At 35.5% G+C, this 27,990-nt stretch overlaps 2 protein-coding genes and 1 pseudogene across 3 annotated transcripts; 1 reads left to right on the top strand and 2 right to left on the bottom strand.

Moving 5' to 3' along the window:
* Positions 1-3,457: 3,457 nt before the first annotated feature.
* LOC130970784 (aspartic proteinase PCS1-like) lies at positions 3,458-5,362 on the top strand. The gene has a single exon (XM_057896970.1). It carries the CDS (start codon positions 3,611-3,613, stop codon positions 4,970-4,972), a length of 1,362 nt encoding a protein of 453 aa, XP_057752953.1. The 5' UTR covers positions 3,458-3,610; the 3' UTR covers positions 4,973-5,362.
* A 4,636-nt stretch (positions 5,363-9,998) lies between these two features.
* Positions 9,999-18,384, bottom strand: LOC130970723 (uncharacterized). Of its 2 annotated transcripts, XR_009082100.1 has the most exons (19): positions 18,190-18,384; positions 17,573-17,671; positions 17,095-17,270; positions 16,894-16,998; positions 16,243-16,343; positions 15,576-15,654; positions 15,317-15,328; positions 15,067-15,132; positions 14,069-14,137; positions 13,919-13,975; positions 13,132-13,209; positions 12,442-12,539; positions 12,314-12,359; positions 11,994-12,121; positions 11,649-11,757; positions 11,505-11,567; positions 11,357-11,419; positions 10,470-11,261; positions 9,999-10,358 (listed from the first exon to the last, which is right to left on the bottom strand). XR_009082100.1 is itself a non-coding variant. In XM_057896891.1 (18 exons), exons 1-18 carry the CDS (start codon positions 18,299-18,301, stop codon positions 11,136-11,138), a joined length of 1,587 nt encoding a protein of 528 aa, XP_057752874.1. In that variant the 5' UTR covers positions 18,302-18,378; the 3' UTR covers positions 9,999-11,135. The 2 variants fall into 2 exon arrangements, 1 of the variants encoding a protein (XP_057752874.1); XM_057896891.1 differs by having other exon boundaries at positions 9,999-11,261; positions 18,190-18,378.
* A 439-nt stretch (positions 18,385-18,823) lies between these two features.
* LOC130967078 (uncharacterized) lies at positions 18,824-27,167 on the bottom strand (annotated as a pseudogene).
* Positions 27,168-27,990: the final 823 nt, after the last annotated feature.

The following is a 27,990-nucleotide window of genomic DNA, read 5'->3' as shown; positions in this document are numbered from 1 at the left end:
TATATGGATTATAGTCCAAAAATTTCACCACCTCATATCGTGCATTCGTGCTACTCATTTTGATCATAATATCCATTTAGGTAAATTTAGCTATTACTGCTTCAATCGTAACTAGCAGGTCTTTTCCTTCTTAAATAATGCTCTAATCCTAGCCTATGAAGTACGGACATTTTGTTAAATTGTCGTATTTAGGTGTCGGATATATTTCAGATACGATACTCATTAACACTCGCCCAACACATGTGTCTGTCATGTCCAACCGTGTCTTAATAAAAAATAATTTTTTTTAGACATCTTATTCTTAAGATGTATTGTTGAAATAAATTTAAAAATAATATATATTATTATTTATTAAAATAAAAAATATTTTAAATATTTTTATATAATTAAAAGAAGACATTAAAAACAGTTAAAAAATTATTTATATTTTAATAATAATAAAATATCAAAAACTCATTGTAATTTATCTAACAAACACTTATATTTTATATATATCCCGTGTCCCATGTCTTATACAATTTTAAAATTTGTGTGTTTACGTGTCTCATATCGTATTATGTCCATTATCTGTGTCAGTGTTTCTGCATCATAGATCTTAGTATAAGAGACTAATAATACTGTTTATTTTTAAGTTTATTAAAGGGGAAAAGAAATTTTAGTTATTCTGCAAGTATTATTAAGGAATTCAAAAGCAAAATTTACTTTCATAAATATTTAATAAAACGTCATTTTCATATTAATTTATTATTCTAGTGTTTTATTTGTTGTCCTATTATATAAATAATATAATTGAAATTTTCTTGATATATTTTCATAACTGTATGCATAAAATTTAAGTGATATACTACATATTGGTATATGCTTATATATATATATATATATATATATATATATATATATATATATATATATTATTAACAGATAATAAGATAACTAATAAAATATTCATAGTCAAAGTAACATAGTAGAAACTAGAAAGTAGAGTGGAAGTAATAATAATAAGTTAATAACTGGATAGATCTACCCAAAGTTCAATGCATGTGAGCACTACTACAAAGTATGTTAAAGCAACAAAATGGAATTTGCTTTTTTTTAAATCACATTCTCTGAACCAAATTATTGAATCATATGTCATTTTTGTTATCAAAAGTGCTGTGTTTTACATACCCGTGATCCGTTTTATCGATCTTTTCTTTTCCTCAATCCTCATTATGATCATAATCCGTGAACCACCACTCCATACAATGTTTATCTTCCTTTTTTTTTTTTCAGTAATTTTTGTTTAATAATACCACTCCATTCCAGTCCATTTAATTCCAGTTCCATATATATAATTTACCACAAAACATATGATATGATATGCCTAAAGGAACTAATAAATATGGTAACGGAAAATAAAAAGGCCCTAGTCTCAATATATACAAGTGTACACATCCGATATACTACACGATATACATGCATATATGGTGAGCTAATAAGTAATAACTAGCTCTATTATATGTACAAGAATCTAATCGATTGTCTTCTTACGATGAGGTGCCATGCATTCATGTATAACATGTCGAAATAATATATATAAGAGAGTATTAATAGTGACAAAATATTAGATATAACTTTGCTATCTGTGTGAGAAGTTTTCAAACGCATACATTGGTGTGTGTTAGGAGTATCATCTATGTATGAGATAGCAGCGTAAAATACAAGTAAACATTGCACACAAGTGTCCAATTATACATGTAAACCTACTAATTATATCCACTACACTGAGAAAAAGATTTAAAAATAAAGTTTCTCTCTAAGATATATATAAGTTTTCTCTGAACTGGTTTTGGTCTTCTAAACTTTACTTGGATTGAATTGCAGTTTGTCACTAGTGTTAAAACCTAATTAAATTCAATATCAGCCGAATTATAATATCATGAAATGTAATTTATTTTACTTTTGCGTAAAATATTTTTAATTTAATAGTTTTTTAAGATAATTACTTGCATGAAGATACTTTTTTATAAGATAATAGTTAATAATAATTAAATTATTTGACATAATACGTATCTAATTTTAATAATAACTATTATTTTTATGTGAATAACTATTTGTTTAATTAGTGGATCTTTTACTTAGAAAAGATAAATCCCTGTACATTTATTTGTATTAAGAAGGAAAAAAAAAAAAGATATATTGCGGTATAGTGTTTAGTAGGTGATATTTGGAGAATGTGGGAGAAAGTGCATAGAAATATAAACTAAAAATATGTGTAGTAGCAATAGTGCGGTGGGGTTAAGAGTCTTAATGTTAATGGCGCTATTATTTCCTTTTCACCTTGTGTTGACCACCTAATGTCCTAAACCCTACATATATGGTAATAATGGGTGGGTGGCGGCTTCTTCTTCCCCTTCTTCTAACTTCCCAGCTGGGTACCACTACCAGCTGTAGTTAGTTGACTAATCAACATACATATAATGTTACTTCTCCAATCTCCAATGCATAATGCCCCATATCATATGCCATTCTTTTTTTATTAACAAAATCTTACTTATTATACATATGGACCAATTCAGTACTACATATAACATTGTATCATGATTTATGATACAAAATTAGTATATTTACAAAAGAAATTGGTGATGTACCGCTCTTGAACACATTCGAATTAATCAACTGCATGTGAGAATGGGAAGGGTGGGGTTGGATATATATTGGGGGTGGTGAAAGTGTTAACCCCTTTTTCAATTCGGAAATTTACATTTTAATAAAGAACCTCGGGTCTTAGCTAGGCACCAGTTCAATAAAGAGTAATGGCACATACCTTACTTTCTGAACTACAATAAATAGTACTAAAATCGTTCTCAATGACTCCATGTATTACTGGTGAAGGGAAGGGTGACCAATTACATTATGGTTAATTGTAAAAAGTAAACCCGCTTTTTGAACTTGATAATCATCATCAAGTAATGTCAAATAACCTGCAGGAATGCAGTAGTAGACAAGTAATGTCATCTTTTTGAATTGTTAATTAAGAAAATAAAAAGAATATGAATATATGATCACCACCGATTGGTGGATGTCACAACTGACACGTATAAAAGATTATGTTTTACGCATGTACATATGTCCACATCTAATCCAATTTGAGAAATATAAAAGCCTAATAAATGGAATAACACAGAGTCAGAGACAGAGGTGGGATCATAGGACAAATGCACATTCACATAAATGAGAGAGGGAAAATCATTAACTAACACACACCTTCCAGATTTAAATGAGATGGTTCCACAGTAGGAAAATATCTCAGGGACAAAAAATTCACTTATTTGTTTGTGAAAAAATAACACATTAGAGATTGTTTTTATCAGTTCTTAATGTTTCAACTGTATTTTTGGTAATTTAAAGAGAACATATATTTAAAAAACAGTGATCCTTACGACACATGGACATGGCTTTTGCAAAGACAGGACAGGATCCATTTCACCCACCCAAAACTCAACCGAAGAAAACGCGTCTTCTTCTTTTCTTTCTTTCTTTCTTCATTATTCCAACTGTTTAATGCTACTTTTTCTCCCTATATAACCACATCACTACTCACACCTCACTTTGCTACTCTCTCACTCCAATGCCTATGGCCATGCCTCTGTTACCACTCTTCAACATGCTTCTCTTCTTCCACTTCTTCATCACCATCATATCTGCTGCAAAACTCACCACCACAAACTCATCCTTCTCAATGTCATTCCCACTAACCACACATTCTCTCTCCACAAACGCAACGGCAAAGATGCTATCTTCCTCTCTCATGTTCTCATCGAGGAACACCAAGGCTCCTCCTGCTTCTTCTTCTTCCTATAACTTGAGGTCCACATTCAAATACTCCATGGTACTCATAGTGACTCTACCCATTGGTACACCCCCACAGGCACAACAAATGATTCTCGACACCGGAAGCCAACTCTCTTGGATTCAGTGTCACAATAAGAAAGCCGTTAAGCCACCACCGCCTCCTCCAACCCCCTCCTTTGACCCTTCTCTCTCTTCAACCTTCTCCGTACTACCCTGCACCCACCCTCTCTGCAAGCCTCAAATTCCCGATTTTACCCTCCCAACCTCCTGCGACCAGAACCGCCTCTGCCACTATTCTTATTTCTACGCCGATGGAAGCTATGCCGAGGGCAATCTCGTCCGCGAGAAACTAACCTTCGCGCCTACCCATTCTACCCCTCCCCTCATCCTTGGCTGCGCAACTTACTCTAGCGACGCCAGGGGCATTTTAGGAATTAACCGCGGAAGATTGTCCTTCTCATCCCAGGCCAAAATAAACAAATTCTCTTATTGCGTTCCGCCAAGGCAGGCTCAACCCGGACCCGCTCCAACCGGGTCTTTCTACCTTGGTAACAACCCGCACTCCACCGGGTTCAAGTATATCCCTATGTTGACTTTTTCACAGAGTCAACGCATGCCGAATCTTGACCCCTTGGCCTACACTGTCGCCATGAACGGTATTCGGATAGGCGGGAAAAGACTGAACATTTCGCCGGCAGTTTTCCGACCCGACGCTGGAGGGTCCGGTCAGACTATGGTGGACTCTGGATCCGAGTTCACGTACCTGGTTAGTGAAGCCTATGACAAGGTACGGGAGGAAGTGGTTAGAATCGTGGGGCCCAGAATGAAGAAGGAGTACGTGTACGGTGGAGTGGCCGACATGTGTTTTGACGGTCGAGATGCTGGAGTTGAGATCGGACGGCTGATAGGGGAGATGGTTTTTGAATTTGAGAAGGGTGTGGAGATTGTAGTTCCGAAAGAGAGGGTGCTTGCTGACGTGGGCGGCGGGGTCCACTGCATAGGGATTGGGAGTTCCGATAAATTGGGTGCGGCAAGTAACATAATAGGGAACTTCCATCAACAGAATCTGTGGGTGGAGTTTGATCTCACCAATCGCAGAGTGGGCTTCGGTGGTGCTGATTGTAGCAGATTGGGTTAAGTAGCAGTAGCCAGTAAGTGTGTGCGTGTTCGTGTGTCTGACCGTTGATCATCATAGCGATGATGATGATGAATCGGACGGCGGAGGAGTGAAGTTGAAAAGGAGATATGTTGTGTTCCAGCATGACGTGACAAGGTCAATTTGATTTGGGACCACGCGCTCTTGCATGGACCTTGCATGCGTCAAAAGCCATAACTAAATTAGTAGTAATCACGTACACTATAATATCAAGTTATCAACGAGAGATGTAAATATGAGGATTAGGTTTATGTAGATTATTACTGTTATATATTATTTATTATTATTAATATATGACCCGATGCCTTTGTTTATTTGAAAAAACAAAAAATATTTAGTGTTTGCGAATGTCATCCTTAGCTTTACCTTTTATATGTATACTTTATGCAAATATTATGTATTAATTATTAGTGTTTATTAATTACTACACATGTGTGAGGGATTATTAATATAGCCGTTTTTCTTTTGAATCCCATTGGCACTAATTAATAATTAATTAATTCAAACTGATTAAATAATAAACTCACTCATTCATTTAAGTAAATATCGAAAATTTAAATTCAATTTTATATATCCATTAATTTATTGGCCAACAATAAATATTTAAATAAAACTTTAATTCGCAAATTAATTTCTAAGGATACTTTGAAAATGAGAAAGTATAAGGAATCAATAGAGTATTTATACAATGTGTACAATAAAAGTTTAAAGATGTTTGATTCAATAGGACATCAGATATTTATTATTTCTGATACCTATATGGTTATTCTGGATAGTATGAGTGTATTGTGTTTGAGAAATTAATAATATTTTATCCTATTCATTTTGTAACTCATATTGAACCAAATAAATAGTCTATTGTACACATTGTACAAATATTCTATTAGCTCCCTAATAGGATTCTTTAAAAAATAAAAAAATAATTTTCCTAATTAAAGACCATAAATCTGCTTTAAATATTGTGTATAACCTTTTTCTTCATACAGCCTACAGCATTGTTGGACTATTCTTAATTCTTAAATGAGTCGTATCTCATTCCGCTATCAAGTATCAACCCCACCATGCATCCATGGCTGGTCATCAGTCATAAGCAATTCTAGAAGGTACATTATTATTGTTATAGGAGTTTAAATCTTAAATAAGAAAAATACTAGCTACTAAACATATATTGTTCATTTTATGAAAATATACAATTAACCATAAAGATGTTATAATCGAACACACAACAAAAGAACAAAAATGAACAGTTGTCAACAGCCTTAAGCCTGGACTATGAAGTATTAGTGTGTAGTCCAATGTAGCCTTCAAGAACAGTAGGATATTATTTGAAATTCATTGCATTTTTATTTATGACTTTATAGCCAACCTGGCACTATAAATTTTGGGAGCAAGAAACAGTGCACACGCACTGGAACATTGAAGTGCAATCTTTATCAAGACAACTACAACAACTATATATACAAACCAAAGTTGTAGAGAATCGGAGGAGGATAATTGAATAGGACTTGTGCGTCTTAATTATACTCTAGATGTAATGAGAAGGATGATATTTTTGTTAACTTGTTAACTTTGACAGGAGAAGATGCTCTTAATTAAAGAGTTTCCCCACAAATTAAACACTACTAAAGCTAGCGCTCGCTCATCATGCGTGACAAGACACGGATACAATGCTTAATTCGTGTCTTTTAAAGTTGGATCACTCACTTTATTTCATTTATATGATTAGGGGGACAGAACGAACTATTAGAATATAAATATAAATATATAAACAAGTAAGATAAGTTTCCCTCTCTTTATTTTTCATGTGTTCATCAGCAAATACTCCAAGTTTATCTAACACTCAAAATAAATAATTCATAACCTCAATACTCTCTGGTTTAAAAATTTGGTTATGACTCATTAAATGTCATATGATGAACTCCTACCGGAAAATGTGCGCTAAGAATTTATCCCAGGAGACAAAGAGAGTGGTTTTTTTTTCCGACAAATTTTTAGAGGGGCAATATTTTTTATTTTTCCATAAAAACTTTTTCAAGGAGCGAAAAACATGTTTGCTTATTTCAGGTAGATCTCTCTATTCCCAATCCCCATAAACATAAAATAATTCACGGATTGCCTTTCATTCTAAAATAAAAATCTCTAAAAAATTGTTCAAAAAATAGTGTTAAAAAAATCAATTATAAAAACATGTTAGTTATTATGTACACGTATTAAAATTATTATTGATAGAAAATTTTTTAATTTTGTATCTTAATAAATATAAAAAATAATTAAAAACTAAATTGTGCATGATTTGTTACTAAAAAATTTAATTTATGTTTTTAAGACATATGTTAATTTTTTTTATTGAATAATAAGATATATGTTACTAAATCTTTATAAAAATATATATTATTGTATATTTTAAAGATATATTTTATATCTTATCGTACTATTTTAATGATTTGTTTTTATTGCTGAAAAAAAAAATCTAAAATGTGTTGACCACGTGTGGACATGAACCAACTCGAATCCCATAACTAAAAGGGAAAGGCTTGTTCCAAGGAAGAAAGGATAAAAACTAAAAAGGATGTTAAATTAACGTCACAATCACAAATTCACAATTAAGTGTAATTAAGTGGAGTACTATATTAACAGGATCCAGCTGGCCACAAAAGCGTGGAGCAACACTTCTTTTTCTGGTTAAAAGTTAAAACTTAAAAGCCTGTGTCTCGAGAAAATTGCAAACCCAAGTTATTTAGGCTACCCTCGGGATATGAAGAAATTGAAACTAAAATATAGAGATTGAATTAAATTTTATATTGTATTTAGTATAAAATATATAAAATTAAATTATATTTTAATATATTTTAGTTTATAATAGAGATTGAAAAATTGATTTAAAATTTAAAAAGTTAAATAATAATAATTTTAAAAATAAATATTATTAAAATTTTAATTTTTATCTGTATAAACTTTATTTTTTTATGTTTTTTTTGAAAATATTAAATATAATAAAATTTTGTGTCTTAAAACTAAAATTTTATTTCTGATAATTGATTATCAAATACAATACTTAATTATCATTTTTCAGTTTCAAAAGACAAATACGACCTTAGAGTTTTAAATGCTTATATGCACGAGGCATTTAATTTTACAGCTATAAATCAGTTGTAAATGGCCATATATACACCCCTTTCGAATCTCATTTTCATCACTTTAAATTAAAAAAGGGAAAAGAAAAAGAAACCAACAAGATTAAAAAAAAGAAAAGGAAAAGATTACCAAAGAAATCATAACTCATATCACATCATATAATACTACAAAATACAAGTAGATACAAAAACAAGGTTGCCGTCTTCCTTGAAAATTGAAAAGGAAGGGGGGCGGTTGATCTTGAATTCAAACTTCAAATGGTAATAATATAATTAAAAAGTCATATTCAATCCTATTATTTATTTATTTAAAAAAATCAAGCATTTCATGATTTTATTACTTTTTTATGGTTGAAAAAATGTTAACTAAGTTTTAATGTTTGTACTTTGTAGTGGCATAATCGTTTGTTTATTGAGTTTAATTAGTGCAATGACTATGTAAAACTCAACCAATTTAGATTAAGATTTAAGATTTTGTGCAACTGTAAAAATAGTGAATGAGGGACATAGTGATACGTGTAGTGACACTAAGGTATAACTTAATGTATTTAGGTTCGAATTATTTAATATTTATCACTTCAATTTTCCGAATTATCGTAGATTCTATCTTTAACATTTTTTTTTATCTCTTCTAAAGTTCTAATGTGATTATGAAGAATGTAATGGGACATGGGAGCAGTTGGGGTTAATAGACTTAAGAGAATGGTCCCAAATCTACGATTGGTCCTTCCTGATATGGTTACTTACTACTTGTGGCAGTTTATGCATTAGCATTACTGCAAGCCAGCTTTGCTTACAGATTTTTCCTATTCTTTCACATCATTTCATGCTCCTTACGTTTTGTTTTGTTTTGTATGATGCATTCCTCCATTGCTTTTTCCCTTTAGTTTTTACTTGGTTTCTTCATAGCAAGACAAGTGAAAAAGATAGCAAACAAAAAGCCTTTGCTTTACTTGGTAACACTACAACTACAAGCCATGGGTTACACCAACATCCATAGTAATTTATGTTTTCTTTGGTTGTGTTTATTTCTGAGAATAAGATAAGACAATACACTAAAAATAATATATAAAAGACAGAGATATAAAATTTAGTGTTCATGTATTTTGTTTGGTAATAAAATAGAACAAAATATGAAAATTTAATTTATTCTCATTTTTTTTATTCAAAAAATTTGAGAAAAAAATATAATAATAGAGAGTATAATTATAAAAAATTAACAAGAATAATGAAAAAATAAAAAATAAATTGTATTCCTTATTAATGTCTGTGTCTTTTCTGTCAGGATAAATACAAAATACACTAATTCAATGTTTCTAAACACAATATTTCTATTTATATCTCATCTGTCAAACACGTCTCTATCTCAGTCCCGTCCCTGTAAGCCTTTGTTACAATAATTTTTATTCATATGAAATAAATCATGTTTTGTTTTTTGGTTTTTAGTCATCCAATAAAGTCAATTTGTTGCCTGAATGCAGCCAAAAATATTGTACTATACTTTTTAAATTGCACCAGTGATTTATTTCCTTTTCTGTCAGATTTGTACCACAATTGCACCAACTACAAGCCATCAAGATTCCAGAAACACCATACATAGTAGGCCTGAGGGTGAAAACAACACGCCACAGAGAAGCATTTTCACGAGAGCAAGTGTGTGGTAGTGAGTAAAATGAGGTGCTGTTAAAAATTGATCACGCAATGAATTGATTTTATTTGTCATATGTGGCAGAGAACTAGAGAAGTACGAAATAATTCACATTGTTTAGTATTTTCATTGTTTACTAATATTTTTTCTTTTATTAATTAATTAATAATTATTTCAAATTTTAAAATTTAAAAAAATAAGGATTTCAATTAAACCCAGCCGCTGCTTCACTTTCCCCCTCTCCGGTCAGACGCCGCCCAGACTCCAGCCGCTGCTGCCTAGCCCTCAACTGATGCCGCCCAGCCTCTCGGCGAACATCCGATCGCGCTGCACAATCCCCGGACAGCCTCCTCCACAGCCCACTGCCGCCCAGACCCCAGCCAAACAAGCACACGATCACCAACTCAACTGAAACGATCATTAAATTATTGAATGCAAAACAACCATCCGTATACGTGGTAAAATAATCTTCCGTCTTATAAGTGAATATCGAACATCTAAAGTCATTAGGTAAAATAATCATCCGTCTGAAGTGAAAATCGAACATCCAAAGCCAGTAGAACATCTGTGCCGACTAACGTAATGCCTGGACAGACCAAACCAAATTCAAAAAATATATAATCCAACATGGTAACAAAATAAGAAATCAACAACAAACAGGGGTTCTTATCTTCCACAGCAGTCCAAGAAATCAAACCTGAAGCTTGCTGAAGATTGGAGGCGCGTGGGAGCTCCTCCGCGACGGCCGGCGCCCAATGGTGGCAAGGGAGGGACGCGGGGTGAGGGCAGCAGCGCACAAGCACTGAGAGGGAGCGAACCTGAAGCTTGCGGGCTGTTCGGCGTTGCCGTTGGTGCATTCAACTGCGACGCCGCGTGCGGAAATTTGCTGGCGCAGCGACAGCGAGTGAGAGCCCTTCCGCGACGAGCAGTTTTCGACGGTGGCGTGAGGGAGGGATGCAGAATGAGGGCAGCAACGCGCGAGCATCGATAGGGGACTCATGAAGCCTGTGGTTGGAGCGTGTGGGTAGTGCCGGATGTTCAGCTTGCAGCGAACTTGCCGGAGGTTGAGTTGCAACGCCGACAGTATGATTCCTGGAGTGTGGCTGCGTCTCAGGGGTCAAAAGGGGTAGGAATAGGATGGTTAAAATTAGGATTGTAAAAATTAAGGTTTAGGGGGTAAATTAGGGTGGACTGTGTTTTATTTTATTGGTCCAATTTTGGAATCCATTGTTCACAAAAGTTATTGTCTACCTAGCAAAACCGTCGTACAAACACGCTCTACAGTAACAAAATAAAAAATTGCAGCTTATAAAGTTTTGGACCAACTTTGTTTCTCACACCAAATCTAAGGCAACTGAGCTCTTCAAGATTCTATTAATTCAGCTTCTGGTAGTCCTTTATTACCGAGCAAGTTTTGAGCAACCTTCAAACACGAAAGGTATTCCTTCTTTATCTCAGCGTTCTCAGGGATTGACTTATCGGCTACAAACTGCCAAAACAAGTTTTGAGTTGGTGATAAATATTCAAAATCCTTGCTTTGCAAGAGACGTGATTGTCCATTGAAGAATAGATAGTTAATTTTACCTCCCTGTAAGCATGAATGCATTGAAGAAGTGGCTCCTTAGCCTTGAGGTTACTTTTTCCTTCCTGCTTTGCAAAATAACACCAGAAATTATTAATGTGCCTCATAAAAGTTAAATCCTTGCTTATGTACTAAGGCTTAGAATCTGACCTGAATTTCCAGCAGTTCTTGCTTTGCTACCTCCACCGACGATAAAGTACTGAATGATTGCAGCTGTGAAAAATCACAATTCTATTTTAATAGACATGCATAAGAGAAGAGGAATAGTGGATGCAAAACCAATAAAATACAGACCAATATGAGCAGCGCTGCTTGGGCTTCCTTTCTGGAATCTCCCGGTGCACTGTGTTTCTTCAACCTGTCTTTTTGTTTCGATACTCTATCTAAATATTGACGTGCAATCCTGAGACGGAACAAGGAATCGGTGAGAATATAAAGGAACAACCACTAAGTTCCTCAAAGCATGAACATAAATTAATGTCACGGGGATTATCGTTAAGGGCATTATCATTAAAACCGCATAGTAACAAAGAAAGGATAGTTGGAATTAGAAAAAGAAACAAGCCTAAGATAATTTGATTTAGTTTTGATATTCAAAAGTAACTACTACAGGTTCAGGTGTAACAAACTGATAGAAACCTTATTGAATTATGTACATGATCCTTTGCGATATCAAGCTCGGCTTTAGCTCTCTTGACATCAAATTTTTTATGTTGGCTGCTATCAAGCATAGCAACCTGTGCTAGACGAAGTAGGTTTGCACCAATCTGAAAATGAGTAGAAAAAAATATCATGGTATTATTTTTACTCTTAGCCAGCATATTCATTGCAAGCATAGATGCAATAAAACAGTATCTTTGTGTATGCATCAGTTTATTGCCAGAAAATTTGGAGGAATTTGAAAGTTAAATAGAATGGAAAGTGGAAGCTACTAAAATACTTGTCAAGGAACAACAAACCTGAATATGGTCATCAGGAAGTAAGACTTTCCGCGCATTTAGACATCTGCAGGTTGAAATATAACAGGATTCCAGATATAGCGAAAGTTAAATCCAAGGATATAACAAATTAATAATATTAGAATAACCTTTCAAGAAGTTCTTTTGAATCTTTTAAATTGCAAGACGCTTGCAGGGTCAGAGCTAAAGATTCAGCTGCAACAACTGTGTCCAATGAATTCCAACCCTGTATACACAATTTACATTATGTTTCTGGCAGGGACCATCATACTTTTTTCAAATATAAAATTTTATTATAACATTGAGCAAGAGAACCAAAAGTAGTTCTAAATGACAAAATAGAAAGCAAATAGGGATTAAAAATTGCCAGCCAAGGGACAACATATAGTATCCATCTACTTGGCCAGTATTAATATCTATTTTAAAGTAATCTACAACATTTCTGTGAAAAAACCCAACATTGGTGGTTGTTTAGCACAAAAATAGAAATACCATATAATAAATTTGAGATGAGGAAATAATCCTGTTCAGCCACCATATCTACTACAGTCGTACCCACTATAACATAGCATAGATTATAAGAAAACATGATAGAAAGAAAATTCAAGCTTGCATAGGTTGTTTCTACTGGAAGTCACAAATAAGATTGCAGGTATCAATTTGCCTGAATTCAACAAGAAAGGAATTAAACCAGCTCAAGTTTAATTGCATAGGTTGTTCCTTTACAGAAATTTTAATCACCATTAGTCCATTACAGAAAAAGGCAATTAGAAAGGGAATAATACAATGAGAAAGAATTTCAAAAATAAATAAATAACCTTTGACAATTCCAAAATATGCAGGATCTTCCTCTGGACCATCTCAGCTTCAGCAAGTCGATGTGATTTCAAATATATCTTAAACAATATAGCAAAAATATATCAATCAGACAATTAAAACCCTAAATTTAACAGCCAGAAAGTTGGAAAAAGCACACTTTCAAGATAGAAAATGCACAGAATCGATATCAATTTACTTAATATTCTCAATTTAATTATAAAGAATGCAAGGTCTTGGGACTAAGGATCTAACTCTAGAACTGCTTTGCTTGCCAAAAAAGCATCGAATGCAATGGCAACTACAAGTACCACCAGTTTCGTATCTGACAACTTATGTGGACTTTTGATTTTTTTTAAATCTAATGTCTAAATACTTGGATTGTCTGACCTGGGTCTTAAGTGCCCCCATTTTACCAAGACTGCATAAGATTCTACTTACTTCATGTGCACTATGCGGAACCTCCCACAAAGTTGCTAAAAATTCAAGAATAGTAGTGCAATTTTTCATCCTATTGCAAAGGGCAGCCCGGTGCAAAGCATCCTGCATTTCACAGAGTAAGGGAAGGACTACATCTAAAGGGTGTAATGCAGGCAGCCCAACTATGGCTGATTCCACGGTTTAAATCCATGACTTTGAGGCCACAGAGATAACTCAACCGTTGCTCCAAGACTCCTCTTCTTTCATCCTATTTCAAAGTTCTCCTTAACCTTTCCCCCTCTAAAAACATACACTTTTTACTCTAGTATTGTCAAGGAAGTTTTGGGAAAGAATAAGGTAAAGGAAAACCTGCGACAGATATCGAAGTCTTCTAATGCATACAAATGACTCCCCTTCGCCACCTTCCTACACAGGAAAAAGAACGTTGGCTAAAAATGAGAATATTCAAAATAACTGAATCTCACTGCTGAGGTACTTTACATTAGGAGAAAGACACACCTCTAATAACCTTATTGAGTCCTGAATGGCGGCCTCAGCATCCCTTTCTTTTCCTTGGAGATACAACACCTGAAGAAAAAAATAGCAGCTTAAGATTCAGTTAAGCAGACATTTCAAGACGCATCAAAGAGGGAAATTATACACCAAAAAATTACATTCAGACAAACGCCACCAGAAAACCAATAAGCACGGGAGAAACAAGAAAAACTTGTCTACCAGAAATATCAAACATTTATTTTTAATAGAAGATCTCAACGTTTTGTTATTGCTATTAAGTCATTCTGGAACATGGCAATGCAGCCAGACAGAACATTTAAGTTTTGAAAACACTTATTTCAGGGCTTCTTTAGGTGTTACCTCAAGAAAGAAGAAGAAATTAGAGGACAGAAATATCCTCTGTTATGTTTACAGAAAATAGATTGAACATATATAAAGAATTTAACCTCAGAAATGGTGAACTAAATGTATCAAGCTTAATGCACAAGAGCTCTCCCTTTAGCTTCATGAATAAGAGAAAATAAGAAATTCTACGCTCAAGATGCCCTCACATCTCCAGTCCTCCCACAAGTTCCAGATCAAATATAAACTTCTCCACCCACGTTTTCATTTGCAAGTCTAAATTATGGCAAAAATAGTAGTGAAAGAATTGCAAGAAGCATGTTCTATTATTAAAAACTCTTAATTCCAACTCATTTAAAGGATGGAAACTTTAACATTCAGTGGTTCCATGGTTGCAGTAGTTTTATACTCGTATTTTTAATATAAGTATGCAATTTGTCATATCCAATCATCATCTAATGCATTAAGCAGCAACTGAGTGAAATATTCTGAATATGAATGCCGTTCAGTGAGTTTTACAAAATTGCCTTAATCAAATGACCTTCACAGTGAGATTTTAGATTTCCGAACCCCGGAGCCCTCCCTTAAAATCTAGATTTCCCATCTAAAGACAGTAGCAAAGGAAACAGAAGAAGTACAGTGAAATGAAAAATAATTACCACTCCTAAATGATACATTGTATCTGCACATTCTGAATGGCCATATCCCAGAACACGTCTTTTTATCTGAATAAAGAGTCATATTACATGATAAGCTCAAGATAACATAGAGCCTCTATTTTCAAACACAGAAATGATGTTCAGATATAAAATTAGATGCAACGTGATAACAATGTACTAGGAGGAGAATATAACTGTTTCAATATCAGAGGAAAATAACAGTCGCTGCCTGAGCACAGTAGGTCCATACCTTCAGTGCGCGCTGTTAAAAATACAATACAAAAATGAAAGAGAAAGGACGGTCAGTAGAAGTGAAAGAACACAAAGCACAGACTAACAAGTAAAAATAAGATGAACATGTCACTGCCACAAAAGGACAAAGTGGAAAATGGGAGGGGAAACAACCACATATATAACTTAGAAAATGTTGAAATCTGGTTCCACTTATGAGTAAAATTGTCATCTACCCCACATATGAATCACCAAGACTGTTAAACTCAGCAGATTACCTCATAGCTAACACAAGCATTTTCCAACTTCCGCTGTCCAAGGTAGAACTGTCCAAGGTTGTGAGCAGCAGCCCCAACCCTGCATGAGTATGGTTTCGTATTAAAGCCATCAAAGGTTAATGGAACTCACCATATCAAGGCACTAGAATCATTGGTACTATGTAACATAGCACGTGCGCAAATATATTTCATCATGAATATATAACAGCTTATACTCAATTTGGTCTACCATCAATGTAAGAAAAAATTTCCATGGAAAACAAAATTTTATCACATGTGAAAAAGGGGGATAAAAAAAATCAATTTCATTGATGAAAAAATTAATTTGAACTATTGTTACGCAAGATTTTTATACTACCAATCATCAAGAAAATTGGCAACATCAAACACGATACTAGCTCACAGGAAGGGAAATAAAAAATAAAGTTTAATGTCCTGTCAATTCACTCAATTGTTTACTTCTAGTTCATAAAATGACATTGAGATGAAAAGGCTCAGTAGTTCCTTGACCATAATTCCATTTTCCTAAAATCTCCAGCTCCATGCAAACTAAGTCATAACTTACGTTCTTTAGTTTCAGATGCATTATTGACCCCCTTGTAATGATGTCTACAAATACAGTTGAAAGAAGCATAATCTATGATGTTGCACAGCAGCAGCACTATACCGTATATCATCTGGGCCAAAAGCTTTCTCTAATATGTCGATAGCTTCCAAGTACAATGGTTCTGCTTTGTCAAAATCCTTTTTGATCCTGTATAACTCTGCCTGAAATGAAAAATAATAGAAATAACTGAGGGGTGTGTTATCAATGTCATTTACTTTTTCAATTAACATAGAGAACTGGTACATATTAGTAGCATATTATATACAATCAATCTTTCAAGAAATTTAAGCAGTTAGAAGAGAGGGAAAATTAGATGGAGTTAAAGAAAATGTTGGTACATGTGTCATAGGAAGCTGAATATTTCAATACAACTTCAACACCAGTATGCCAAATTATTTGAGATTTGACCATTTTAAGTTGTGCATCAAATGTAATCTCATAATATAGCTTTAAGCCATTCTTCATATAATAACTATGACAGATGTACCAACATTTTCTTAGTGCGTATGAAAATACTTCAGCATAAAAGGGGAATACCAAGTTAGAGGTAGTACACATCTCCTTCCCTAGTTTTATTTTGCCCTTGTCCCCTATAAAACTTCTAAATCAACAGCCAACAATGATCATTTTTGAAAAAAAGGTTGCATCTGTCTAAAAGTATACAGGATTGTAATTAAGAATAGGACAAGTATCAAGTATAGGTAAACTAACCAGGTTATTGCATGAAGATGCAACATGTGGATCTCTTGGGCCGAAACCCTCTTTAGCTTCTTGTAGAGCAGCAAGAAAAAGTTTTTCAGCTGCATCTAGTTGTCCCTGGCAGAAAATGAACATACAATAGAGGTTAGTAGAGCAGGAAAAATTTTAAATGAAGAGAATGAAAAAGAAAAACAATAAGCAGAAACTGCTTGCCTTTATGAAAAATTCCCTCGCTTCATCAGTAAATACTCTCCATTTTGCTGTATGTGTATTTGATACTACAGAACCATCCTCAACTTTTCTTAATCCAATTAAGTCATCATCTGGAGATGCTTCATTAGTTGGATCTTCTGCAAACACAGTGTTGGCACCAGTCCCTAGTACCATAGCTGCACAGAAATAGCCAATTCAGTCGTGCACAATAATTCTTTAGTCCCCTTCCAATATTGATAATGGGTATCATACAATTTATTAGTAATCAATGGGATAAAGTTTTTAACAAATCCTCACTGTATTAGATACCATAACATGTTTGATGTCCACAAAAATTTATATTAATCATTAATCAAATTAAACTCCAATATAGCACCATAAGGCTAATCTTTTTCAAATGGGTAATAAAGTTACATATAACATTGCAGCTTGCAAATACTAATATTGCAACGGTTAAGCATTAGTTACAGAGGCATACCAATATGTCCAGATATAACAATCCACAGACAAGGATCCCTAAGATTCATCCTCGAGCCATTTGCTCCGGTTTGATACCAGTGGGAAAGTTTAAGTTTGCCTGGAAGAGCAACACAAAAACAATAAGACAGTATAAATAGGCATATATCATCTCTGACTTCATTTTACTAGACAATAAAAGTAGTCATTTGCTCTCCATATGCAGCAGAATCAAGTAATCAACAAATGAAGATGTAAAAACTAAAACTACGTAGTAGGTAATGTCTTTTTTAAAAAAATAAAAAACCTACAATTAAAAGATGAATCTTTTTTGGGCTAATTAGAAGCAACAAATTCCTGTTCTGTTTCCAATTCCATTAAATACCAAACCCAAATTGGACAACAAAGAAGTAGAGCCTAGAACTGGCGCAATGAAACAGAGCAGAAAACGCAGAAAAGTTCCAAATTTGACTTGCATAATTACAAATTAGCAATGGGAAATCAACAGGAACCCATAAGAGTACAACCTTCACAACGATTACTAGTAAGGAAGATACCACTTCTATGAAAATTGAACAATACAGGTTATGACATCAATCATAGTAAAACGTAGATTTTTTTTAAAGAAAAAAAAAGTACCAGAAAATGAGAGTGGAAATGCGTTTGGGGATACACGAGATGCACAGAAGCCATGGGAAGCGGGAAAACGAAGTCTTTTGAGAAAAATGGCCGCTGCAGCGCGCAGAGACATCAGCTTCACCGACGAACAACAAAAGGCAGCTGCTTCCAAATTCACTCACTTTAGTGTCACACAGACTAGGTTCTACGTTTGGCTCTTTCTCTTTTAGAAAGAAAAAAAACAAATGTGATTTGTTAGCATAATTTTATTCTATTAATTTCTTGGTAATTTTTTTTGTGACTGAAATAAATTAAAGAGAAAAATTCAAATCAGTCCCTGACAATTATCTCGAAAGACAACGAGGCTTCTGACAAAAAAAATTTCAATCCAGCCCCTGACCAAAAAAAAAAATTCAACCCGGGCCCTAACAATTACCTCGAAAGGACAACGAGGCCCCTGTGCAAAAAAAAAAATCAATGTTATTTTTTTTGGCACAGGGGCTAATCAGTCCCAAAAAAAATTATCAGGGGCCGGATTGGATGTTTTTTTTCTTGGGGGCCTCGTTGTCCTTTCGAGATAATTGTCAGGGGCCGGATGGGGTATTCACTCCTAAATTAAACAAAGAAAAACAAAACAAACAAAATAAGGAACTGCTTAAATAGAGGGGCAGTCCCGTTTAAGACTACTCTTAAACTGTTCCCAAGGTGAAAGAAGCTCCACATGCGAAAGTTGTAACTTCATCGCCATCTTTGCCATAGTATCTGCCACCGTGTTTGCATCTCTCATAATCAAACGAAAGTCAACACGCCAATTCCAATGCATGATATCTCTTATTTTGAGCACCAATGGATCAATAAACCCAAAACCATCTTGAGTAACAAGATTAAATGCTTCCACACAATCCGTCTCACAAATAACATCTCGTTGACCCACATCCCAAGCTAAGAGATATCCTCTCCAAATAGCAAACAATTCTCCTTGAAGAATACTATTACTCTCAATCATTCCCAAACACCCCCTTTGCCAACTCCCATTACAATCTCTAATAACACAAGCAAAACCAACACTATCACCCGAACCAAAATAACTAGCATCACAATTAATCTTAAAAGTACCAATGGATGGGGGATTCCAAAAACCATTCAGAGTAGAGGGAAGGGACATACGTTGTAATTCAAAAATATTCCTAAGCTCCTTTTCTGAAGTTAATGCCAGACAAATCACTTTTTCCGGAGGCCAAGTTTCATGGGGATTAAATATGTCATTATTCCTTGCTCGCCATATCCACCAAAGTCCCGAAAAGAACTTGAACGGATGCTCTCTGCTATGATACAAGAACCAGTTCTTCAAATCCAAAGGATGACAAGAAATATCCAACATATGCTAGAGCAAGTTGAGCTTTTGGACAATCCCGAATACAATGTAAAACCGATTTCTGGCTAGAAAGACATCTTGGACACCTATCCGATGACGACATCCCTCTTCTAAAGCGAAAACTTGCAGTAGGAAGAGCCTCCTTAAGACACAACCAAGCCAAAAACTTATGCTTTTCCGGAACAACCTGACGCCAAAGCCAAAGCCAATTCTCCCGCTCCTCCCAACCAAACAGTTGCTTACACAACCACAAGTAACCATTGCGTGAGTTATAGACTTTGGCAGCAGACCCACTCCAATACCAACCCACTTCCGGACCTGCTTGTTCATCTGGATTGTAAGAGAGAATATTACCTTTCAGATTTTGAGATAAAGGAGAATAAAGAGTATCCAAATGCCACCTACCAACCGACCAAATATCTTGTATCCGGAGATTCGAATCAGAAATGTGAACATAATCCATCTCATTAGATAACCGTCCTTCTCTCTTCCAGCTAGAAAACCAAAAATTCTGGTTCAAATCTCCAATACACCAAGCAAACCCATCCTTCAACACTCCCCAAGCCTTGCAAAGACACCTCCAAATGGGAGAATCCTTGTTCTTAGGATAACTAAAACAGTCATATAAAGATGATCGGTACTTGGCATCCAACAATTGGACCCATAGCTTGTTTGGCTGCTGGAAAAAAGTCCAAACTAGCTTCCCAAGAAGAGCAATATTTACACAATAAGGATCTCTAATCCCCAAACCTCCATATTTTTTTGGAGTAACTAGTACCTTCCAACTAACAAGATTCAATCATCTTCCATCAACTTGTCCTTTCCAAAGAAAATTCCTCATCATAAACTCCAATTTACTAATGATTCCTTTGGGAAAAATAGAGACCTGCATCTGGTACGTGGGAATAGCGGCGGCAACAGAATTAACCAAGCAGAGTCTACCAGCCCGATTGAGTAAACTCCCTTTCCAGCTTGCTAGCCTACTCCGAACCTTATCCAGGACACCATTGAAAGCTGAACGAGTCACCCTAAAATGGCTAAGGGTAACTCCAAGATACTTGCCCAAGTCTTGGACAAATCTGATAGAGGATACCCCAGTGAAAATCTCTTTCCTTGTTGCAGAGACATTCTTAGAGCAAAGCGCTTTAGACTTCTCCACATTAATCTTCATCCCAGATGCTTTGCAAAAAGTCCCTAAAACCAACATCACATTTTGCACTTGTCTCTTTGTAGCTTTACAGAATAGAAGCAAGTCATCTGCAAACATTAAGTGAGATATTCTTGGTCCCCCTCTAGAAATAGCAACCGGCTCCCACAAGCCCAAATCAACCTGATGACTAATAAAGCATGCCAATCGCTCCATACACAACACAAAAAGATAGGGTGACATAGGGTCTCCTTGTCTAAGACCTCGACTAGGAGTAAAGCCATTCAGACGACTCCCATTCCAAAGAATAGATAAAGAAGAAGCAGTGACACAATTCATAATCAAATTAAGTGTAGGAATAGGAAAACCAAAACTCTTAAGGGTATGAGCTAAAAACCTCCAGTCAACTCTGTCATAAGCCTTCTCCAGATCAATCTTAAAAGCCAGTGTGCCTTTCTTTGATTTAATCTTCTTCATAAAGTGGAGGACTTCTTGAGCAATAATGATGTTGTCAAGAGTTCCTCGTCCCGGAATAAATCCTCCTTGAAGCGGGCCAACAATATCCGCAAGATGAGGACGAAGCCTATTAACAAGGACCTTCGTGATGATCTTGTAAACTACATTGCAGAGACTAATCAGCCTGAAATCTTTCATAGATACCGGTGATTCAACCTTTGGAATGAGAACCAGTAAAGTCTCCAACATTCTCGGATCAAGAGTAACACCGGAGAATGCCTGCTTAACCATCTTCCAAACATCAAGACCAATGATCTCCCAATATTCTTTGAAGAAGAAAGCTTGAAATCCATCAGGACCCGGAGCTTTAAAAGAGTTCATGTGAAAAATAGCTGTTCTGACTTCCTCCATAGTAACTGGTGCCGTAAGATTATTGCAAGCTTCCTCATTTAGAGAAGGAAGAGGCACATTACCAAGGCAACCCAAATCAACATCATCCAAATGACAGAATAAGCTTTTATAGAAAGACTCTGCTTCTTGACTCAGAACCTCTGGATCAGTTTCCCACACTCCATCCTTGAGAAAAAGGCCATGAATCTTATTATGCTTCCTTCGCGCAAGAGTTTGAATATGAAAGAATCTTGTATTCCTATCCCCGAACCTAACCCACTGCTCTCTAGACTTTTGGAACCATAGGAGCTCTTCTTGCACTAGAGTATTATTATAATCATCAAGCAACTGTTGCTCTTTCTGACGCAAATAAATACTATCCACCACTTCCAAACGCTTTTGTAAATAATTAATCTGCTGCTCTAATTCACATTTCTTAACAAAAATGTTACCAAATACCTTCAAGTTAAACTCTAGTGAATTCTTCTGTACTTCCGAAAGCTTGCCATGAATCCCTCTATTTACCATACCACCATGACTGATTCACAATATCCCTATACCCAGGATGAGTAGCCCAAGCAGCAACAAATCAGAAAGGTCGATTCCCTTTAGGCTGAGGACGACCTTTACAACGCACCAGAATAGGGCAATGATCAGACTGAAGCCTATTTAAAACTTCTGCATAAGCCTCTGGAAAGATAGATAACCAACTACTATTTATACAGACTCGATCAAGCTTTTTTGCCACGTCAACATAATTTTTCACCCTCCTGTACCAAGAAAATTACCTCCCAATAGTCTTCAGATCAAACAAACCACTATCCCCTAATGAAGTAGCAAACATGTCTGCTCTTTGATGAGAAAATTGACAGCCTTTAGATTCATGAGAAAATTTGACTTCATTAAAATCACTAAGAACAATCCAAGGTCCTTGAAAAACCATGGATTGTGCAACAAGATAATCCCAAAGGAGAACCCTTTTCTTAAATTGAGGACTGCCATAAATACCACTACACCTCCAAATTAAATTATCAAAGTGAACCTCAACAGTAACACCCTGATCAAAAGCATCAATGAACTTACAACAAACACCCTTCATAGAGGATAGAAACCAAATACCTCCCTTATGCCCCTCTGCTTCTACTATACCAACAGAGTGATACCCCAACCTTTCCCAAAATAATTTTAAATGCTGAAAAGGGGAGTGAGTTTCAACCACAATAAAGAAAACAGGTCTAAATTTTCTAACAAGTTCCTTACAATGCACCCGGGCTAACTTATTAGAAACACCCCTAATATTCCAAACAATCATATTTAAACTATCCATAAATAATAGGGACAGAATAAATAAGAACATAAACTCTAAACAGAATCACCAACCTCAATAGGTGGTTTGTCCTGCGGTACTAGCACACTCTGATCCTTAATAATTGCCACCTTCGGACCTCCTGACACTGCACTTGCCATGCTTCCATCTACTAAAGTTTTCTCTGTTGTGCCACCATTTTTATCAACTGGCGAGTTCTGCAAGGAGAAAGGCCGAGGACGCTTCCGTAGAGAAATTCCACGATGTGCAGGAGTTCTGCGCGATGGAAATTGATGATTGGATTTTTGACGGTTTAGAATTTCACTAATAAAATCTCGTTGTAAAGTATAATTTCTAAACCAAACAATAATCCTTTCATACAAAAAGTTGTTTGTCACTAGTACAAACCCCTAAAATTTATAAACCGAAGTATTCAAACCTCGGGTCGTTCTCCCTAGGAATTACAATAAAGTGTCTTGTTATTGGTTATGAGTTATTTTGGGGTTTTGGATAAGAAGCATGAAAAGTAAATGGCAATGAAAATAAACTAACAACTATAAAAGGCTCTTGGCAAGATGTGAGAACTAGAAATCCTATCCTAGTTACCTTTCTCAATTGTGATGAGAATTATTCATTGCTACCACTTAGTTAACCTCTAACTATGGAGGGAAGTCAAGTGGATGAATCAATTTGATTCCTCAAGTCCTAATCATCTCCTAAAGGAATGACTAGCTTTAGAGATATTCAAATTAATTAGCAACTTCTAATTATCAATCAACAAAGGAATTAGATAACTCAAGAGTCACTAATTACTCTCCCTAGGCCAAGAGGAACAAAACCTACACTATATCTAGAAGAGACATTTCATCAAACACATAGAGTGCAATACAAGTAAACACTATTAAATGCAAGAATTAAAGGAATCTTCAACTACAAAAACAAGAGATCAACAATAGAAAAGCAATGAAGAACAATTATTATGAATTACCTCTTATTGAATTGAAAGAAAATGGAAGTAGCAATAGTAGATCTACAACAAAGTATAAGAGCAATATAAAGGAAATTACAACAAAGGAGTAGAAGAATGATGATTGCAACAACAAAGAATTGGGAAGTAGAAGTAGAAGAAAACTAAGATAAAAACCTAGATCTAAGAACTAAACCTAATCCTAATTCTAGAGAGAAGTGAGAGCTTCTCTCTCTAAAACTCTAAACTAATCCTAAGTATATTCTATATTTGATTCCTTCCTTCATTCATTGATTCCTTCCCCTTAATCCTTCATCCTTTTATTCCTTCCCCTTAGCAATTGGCGCCAAAAATGGGTTCAGAAACCCTCTCAAATTGCCAGTCACGTGTTGCATTAATGAGGTCATGTGCTGTCATCGACGCGTGCGCGCACGGTACGCGTGCGCGTCCCTGGCCGATTCTGCAATGTGCGCGCGAGCGCCTTGTGCGCGTGCGCGTGCATGGCCGAGATCAATTTCTTTGGCTTTTGTGCTTCTCTCCACTTGCATGCTTCCTTCCTTGCTCCTTTGATCCATGCCTAACCTATTTCATCCTGAGATTACTAGCAAACATATCAAGGCATCTTATGGAATCAAAGAAGAACTAGAATTCATCAAAATAAGGCTTAAAAAGCATGTTTTTACACTTTAGCACAAATACGGGAGAGATTACAAAACCATGCCAATTCATAGGTTAAATGCGAGAAAAGGTTATCAAAATACCCTAAATTCAATACAAGATAAACCCTAAAAATGGGGTTTATCAGAGATGGCACAATTTTATGTTTTTCTCGCTTCCCCATCCTAATGCCAATTGATTTGCCTCCATCACCATGCAAATTGGGCCTTGGAACCCTTCTCGAATCAAACTTGTGCTGCTTTCCATCTTGGTCCTTCAAACCTGATGACTGGCCCATTGTGAATTTCCCTTACGCAGCACTTGTTGCCAGCCCTCTTCATCATCCATGCATGCCTCATTAACATGACCATCAGGCACGTGAGGAGCCAATGATTTCATAACCACATCCTTCCCTTTAACAACTCCTAATTTCTCACACAAATTACGAGGATTCTCACCTAAATCACGAGCTTCTGATTCAGTCTCTTTTTGAATCTCATGATTGTTGTGTGGCACTAGTGTCGGGGATTCATTATTTTTTCCATCACCAAAGGAATTTCCGTTTCCTTCCAAGGACTCCTTCTCCATGCATAATGATTTATCATGCCCATACCGTGCACAAGTAGCACAAATCAACTGTAAACTCTCATACTCCACTTCATAAGTCACACCCTCCACTATAAGATGTTTAATTACAGGCAACTCAAGATTAATTTGAACACAAGCTCGGGCATACTTTCCTCCTTCTGCAAGCTTAGTGGCCAAATCTACTTTCACCGGAATCCCTGTTGCAGAAGCAATTCGCAGCATTGCTTGTTCCTGGTAGCACCAAATTGGAAGTCCCGAGACTCGAATCCATACCAGCGTTGATCCAAAGGATTTTTCGCATGGCCTAAAATCCACATCCCATGGCTTTACTGCAACATAGTGACCGTCTATCAACCACGGGCCACCAAGAATGACTTTCTCACGATCTGCAGCAATATCAAATTTAACCAAAAAATATCCAAACCCCACATCTAACAAATCAAACCCTCCTTTGATGCGCCACATTATCCGAAGCTTATGCATGAGAGCCGTGTAGCCATAATGCTTATCCAGCACCTTGATCACGATGGCTTCCTTATAAGGTTCAGCCAGACAGCTCTTTGCCTCCTTGGTAAAATTGACACTTGGTGGACGAGAATCACCCTGCTTACCTGTGACCGTCGCGATACCATCCCCAGATAAAGACCCTACTAATGCAAAGGCCTTAGACTTTTCTGCACCAATAACTTTATTTCGAAAAGAGACATTGGATGGCTTTTCTAACCCATCTCGAAAAGAACCCTCCTTAACACCGGATACACACCCACCCACGCTCTCCCCCTTATCTCTTCCGATGGCATGACCATCTTCCTCACCGTGTTTCACCCTCAACTACTTGCCCCCGCTCTCTCCTTCTCTCATTCTCCTTGAGTACGGAGTACGTACTCTTTCTCTGCTAGGGTTTTTTTTCGGTAGACAGAAAATTGTTTCTTTAATTTCTTGGTAATTACATTGTCCTGAAAGATCATACTTATTAGAAAATGATTAATTAATTGAGTGTACAATATTTTTACACCTTACACGGGTAATTGTAAATGTTATATTAAGGGTGTATTTAAAATAAAGTAATAAACTCAAGCAATTTTATACATTATGAATTTATCATTTTTATGAATTATTTAATAAAAAATATTAGAGGTCTTCAGAATTTTTTTTCAATTTTTTATGGGATCTTTTTTAATAGGTCAATAATTAATCTATTGCAGATCGAAACTTTATTTAAAGATTTATTGTTAGCCAATAGGTTAGTACATGTACAAGGCGTACAAAGCGACAATATTCGAACTCTTAATACCTGCTTAAACATACTCATTGTTTTTAGCCATCACTTTTAGCTATCAATCCAATTTCTTTAATTTAATAATTCAACAACATATTTTATCCAAGACTTTTAAATATTAATGACTAATTGATAACCAAAAACAATAAATTTTGATAATTATTTAGTATTCTTTCTATTTAATTCATTAAATAAAAATTAAAGAATGTTATGAAATAAAAGTATTGATAAGATTTAACAAATATAAAATATATCAGTTTACAAATAAACAAAGAAATTTTTTCTAATATAAATTATTAAAAACACTTATTTTTTCAAAATCCATTTTTGAGCTTTATTTGTTGAAATACACTTTTTTTTTTGTATTTGGACAAGTTCGCCGCATCCATGACAAACTTTATAAAAAGTAAAAACTAGCAAGTTAGCCGTATCCCCCAGTGAACTCTATAAAAATTATAGAGTTTGCGCGTACCCTCCCCGAACTCCCCTTTAAAATTTTTAAAAGATACGTTTTTAATCTATGTCATCGTCTCCAAAAGAGTATATAGATCTACAAACAGTATATAAAAGTACACAAAAATACGCAGATAATAACCATGGCTTCTTCAAAGATTTTTTTTGAGTAAATAGCCAAATTGGTCCTCGAAAGATAGCCCGATATCCAAATCAGTCCCCGTAAAAAAAAGATAATAAAAATTGTCCCCGAAAAATTTAAAATTGGTAACATTAGTCATTCCGTCAAATGTTTGAGTAACGGCGTGGACATTTGCTGACCTGACCATTAGTGTGACACCTCAGCAAGAACCTAAACAGCGTCGTTTTGCAGCTCCCCATTATAACGCTTTCAGCAACACCTTAAACGGCGTCGTTTTCTTTGCTCCCCATTACAACGTTTGGGTTTTCATCCCTGTTTCCTTGCACACGTCTCGAGTTACATCCTTCTTCTGAGAAGAAAAAATCTCTGTAATCCTTCCCTCATACTTGTTTTGTCCAGGTAGATGAAGCTTTGAACGGTGACCACCAGGCTTGACCGAAGACGACATTGTGCTGGAGTTGCAGGTTTTGGTTTGTGACAACGTTGGTCAACAGAAAAGGGCACTCCATCGCCTTGCGTGAGAGGTAGGTTACCTTTCTTTTGTTATTTTGTGAGAGTGATTGTGGTTTTATCTCCTGATCAATGTGTTTGTATTGTCGTTGGAAATCAAGTGTTACTGTTTGCAATGTTAGGGTTTAGGAGAATGTGTTCAGGCATAGGGCTTTGGTGATGATTCATGAATGAATGACCCTGTTTTTGGATTGATGAGAATGATGTTTGTGCTCTGTGTAACTGCATGTGTGTGTGTTAGATTCATTTTGGTTGTTGATGTTGAATATGCTATGCCTGTTGATGAAAAAATTTTTCATCAATTGTGTGTGTTGCTGCTTTGGTTTCAGATGGATGGTCCCCCTATGACCTTTGTATTTCACCATGGTGGGAAGTTCCAAACAGATGAATCAGGCTATCTGTGTTATGAACCAGACAATACTAAAGTATTAATGGGTGTAGATTCAGACACTCTAGACGTTTTCTTTGTGAAGGAATACTATAAGGTGCTGGGGTATGCTGAGATGAACAATTGCTTGTGGAAAGTGCCTGGAACGCTGCTGGATAATGGCT

This window comes from Arachis stenosperma, chromosome 3, assembly GCF_014773155.1.
Source record: "Arachis stenosperma cultivar V10309 chromosome 3, arast.V10309.gnm1.PFL2, whole genome shotgun sequence".
In the NCBI taxonomy this organism is placed as follows: Eukaryota; Viridiplantae; Streptophyta; class Magnoliopsida; order Fabales; family Fabaceae; genus Arachis; species Arachis stenosperma.
The sequence above is the reverse complement of the archived record's forward strand: the minus strand, read 5'-3'. Positions and strand labels throughout refer to the sequence as shown.

Bases quoted from the DNA above. Each gene is read 5' to 3' on its own strand.
- LOC130970723 (XM_057896891.1), bottom strand. From the start codon at position 18,301: ATGTCTCTGCGCGCTGCAGCGGCCATTTTTCTCAAAAGACTTCGTTTT. The intron at 16,999-17,094 runs GCAAGCAGTTTC...ATTTTCTGCCAG, and splicing joins CGAGGGAATTTTTCATAAAG to GGACAACTAGATGCAGCTGA. The intron at 13,210-13,918 runs GTTTTCCTTTAC...ATATTGTTTAAG, and splicing joins GACTTCGATATCTGTCGCAG to ATATATTTGAAATCACATCG.
- LOC130970784 (XM_057896970.1), top strand. From the start codon at position 3,611: ATGCCTATGGCCATGCCTCTGTTACCACTCTTCAACATGCTTCTCTTC.